Source organism: Echinops telfairi, unplaced genomic scaffold, assembly GCF_000313985.2.
Source record: "Echinops telfairi isolate 266 unplaced genomic scaffold, ASM31398v2 ScPeMD7_655;HRSCAF=1070, whole genome shotgun sequence".
Lineage (NCBI taxonomy): Eukaryota > Metazoa > Chordata > Mammalia > Afrosoricida > Tenrecidae > Echinops > Echinops telfairi.
Window position 1 is genome coordinate 15,432,178 of NW_022104553.1, and position 3,112 is coordinate 15,435,289.

The window sequence follows — 3,112 nt, forward strand, 5'->3', positions numbered from 1 at the left end:
TTTTGTGGGGTTCCCTCTTCCCCTTAACCCCACAGGGGAGGCCAAAAGAGTCTCCCACTACCTAATCTGAATGGAATCTAGGGTTTTTTGGTGGATTTCATTTTCTCCTCTGACCTCAACTTTGGGGTTTTTCCTCACTCAGTTCCCATATATCCTTCTCAGAATTCCCAAAGATGTCTCGCTGCCTAAGCCTCTCCAATGCCTCAGTTAAGGAAAGCCCCATCATATTGAAGCAAGTTTTAGATCTGGTTTCATTTGTACTTCTCAAGACTGCCCTCACATCTGCTTTAGGTGCAGTAAATATGACAATGCACAAAATTCTCAAGAATGGATTTAACAACAGCAAGTATTTGAGGGATGTTGGAAACCCTCCCTGGGAAGCTCTGCTCTGCAGAAGCTTCTTCCACCAGGCTGTAGCTTTGCTAGACAGCATGGCTGGGATGGCTCCCAACACCACCCGAATGTTCTCCAAGTAGAACAGCTCCATGGGGGTTCAAGGCTATGATCTTTCCGAATAGTTCTCCTTTCTTGTCCCAAGTACCTCTGTGTAGGCTTGAACCACTAACCTTTTGCCTAGTAGTTGAGTGCTTCACCATTTGAACTATCCAGGGACTCATTCTAAACATTTACTTGACCATTATTACCCAGATATAGTATTAGAGTCTTGTCATGTTCACTTCTAAGGAGCATTCTGACGTATTGTACTTTTTCCAAGACAAATATGTTTGTTCTTCTGACAGTCTATGTCAAATCCAAATTTCTTCACCAACACCAAATAGAAATGTATCCATTTTTATTTCTATTTATTTATTTAAAATCATTTTATTGGGGGCTCGTACACCTCTTACCACAATCCATACTTCATCCATTGTGTCAAGCAAATTTATACATTTGTTGCCATCATCATTCTCAAAACATTTGCTTTTTATTTGAGCCTTTGGTATCAGCTCCTCATTTTTCTCCTCCCTCTGTATGCCCCCTCATGAACCCTTGATAATTTATAAATGATTATTATTGTCATGTCTTACACTGTCCAATGTCACCTTTCACCCACTTTCCTGTTGTCCGTCCCCCAGGGAGGGGGTTATATGTAGATCCTTGTAATCGCTTCCCCCTTTCTACCTCGCCTTCTCTCCACCCTCCTGGTATCTCCACTCTCAGCACTGGTCCTGAAGGGATCATCTGCCCTGGATTCCCCGTGTTTCCAGTTCCTATCTGTACCAGTGTACATCCTCTGGTCTAGCCAGAATTGTAAGGTAGAGTTGGGATCATGGTAGTGGCGAGGAAGGAAGCATTTGGGAACTAGAGGAAAGTTGTATGTTTCATCGTTGCTTTCACCTCCCTGTGACCCTTCTGTAAGGGGATGTCCAGTTGTCCCATTTTTCTTTAGTGGTCCTTACTCCTCGACTGTGGCTGCCATGAGCATCTTGTCTGGCTCTAAGAGCTCACCATGATGTTGTTTATTGGTCCAGTTGTGTGGATGATACTGCACCTGAAATCTTTGGTCAGAGATGACTCCGTAGATTGCTGTGACTCATCTTCTCTAGATTCAAAACAAGTACAGATCACACGTGCTTTTTTTCTTTCCAGGTTTCTCAGAGTCTGAGGAAATATTAGACCTTTGACCAACAGCCCAATGATTTCTAGGGACTTGGCATTGGGACTGTCTTTCTCCTCCAGACTGGTGCTGGCCCCCTGGGGAATTCCTCACTTTTAGGGCTTCACTTATACTTGTTACTTTCTGAACACAAACTCAAGCCGATCAACCTGGTTCCCAATCACCTGTGTTCAGCTAACTCCCTGGTGCTTCTCTCTAAAGGGGTCCCTCAGGCCATGGCAGCTCTGGCGTTGAAAGAGCCCCCGGATGATGTGGGCTGCAGACTCCTCTTCTACCTTCACCGAGTGGCCCGGGGGACCTTCCTCTGTACCACCTGCCTCCTGAGTGGCCTCCGGGCCATCACGATCAACCTCATTGCACCCACGTGGACAGAGCTCAAAAGAAGCACCTCAGAGCCTATCGTCTCTTCTTGTTATTCCTGCTGGTTCCTCGAGTTTCTGATCCATGTGGTGACTCCTCTTTCGGTCACTGGACCAAATCCTAGCAGAAATACCACCATCACAAATCCCTTGGGTTACTGTTCTGGGGCCGTTAAGCCATCAGTTGTACTGCTCTCGGCTCTCTGCTTGCTTCCATTGATTTTGTGTTTCTAGGACTCATGCTCTGGGCCAGTGGGTCCATAGTGTTCTTTCTGCACAAGCCTCAGCAGCGAGTCCAGCACATAGATGAGAGTCACCTCTCTCCTAAAGCCTCCCTCGAGACCAGAGCCACCCACACAATCCTGGTGCTGGTAAGCCCATTCGTCTCTTTTGACTCCCTCTCTTTCATCTTGGCATTTTACATGATGCTCGCCGATGTTAAAAATGGGGGGCTGTTCAAAATCGCCACATTCGTAGCAGCGTGTTTTCCCACCTGCAGCTCCTTGGTGCTGCTCAGCCGAGATGCTCGGCTCTGCAGGCTCATCTTTGCTGTGCAGAGGAGTAAATCAGCTCCCCTCAACAGGAGTCGGATTAATGAATATCTTCTCAGAACGTTCGCTTATGAATTTATTTATTCTTATGTCCTTTATGACCTTAATGTCTTCTGTGTATCAAGACTTTATAACCCAGTACACAGTTATGTGTGAGAAATGAATAACAGTAGTATAGACATTTATGATTTATCCATTCAGACAGAGACTTAAAAGCAATTACTTCACAACATTTTGCTGTGATTTTTTACTGTGCACCGTCGAGTGGCTTCTGTATCAGAGGGATGCTGTAGAGTACAGAGAAGCAGCCCCGCCCACAGGGTTCTCTAGTCTGCAGGCTATCCAGAGACAGATCACCAGGTTTCTTTTCTTCCATAGGGTCATGGGGGGTCTGGGTCTTTTTTTTTTTTCAAATCCCTGACCCTTCTGCTAGCAGCATAATGCTTAACCATGGCACCAATAGGTAGCGCCCTTTCATTAAGTCATTGAATAGAATTCTGGCAAGTCTACAATTATTGTCAGTGCAGGCTGCTAAGGGAAGAAAGCAGTAGTCACTAAACTTATGTCAGAATTCTCTTCAATAA

General features: G+C 45.5%; 1 protein-coding gene across 1 annotated transcript in view; it reads left to right on the forward strand.

Moving 5' to 3' along the window:
• LOC123521934 (vomeronasal type-1 receptor 4-like) overlaps positions 1–2,684 on the forward strand; it is a 14,990-nt gene extending 12,306 nt beyond the window's left edge. Inside the window, 3 exon segments of the mRNA XM_045292363.1 lie at positions 1,608–1,664; positions 1,667–2,176; positions 2,179–2,684. Coding sequence (XP_045148298.1) covers positions 1,608–1,664; positions 1,667–2,176; positions 2,179–2,684 — 1,073 coding nt within the window.
• The last annotated feature ends 428 nt before the right edge of the window (positions 2,685–3,112 follow it).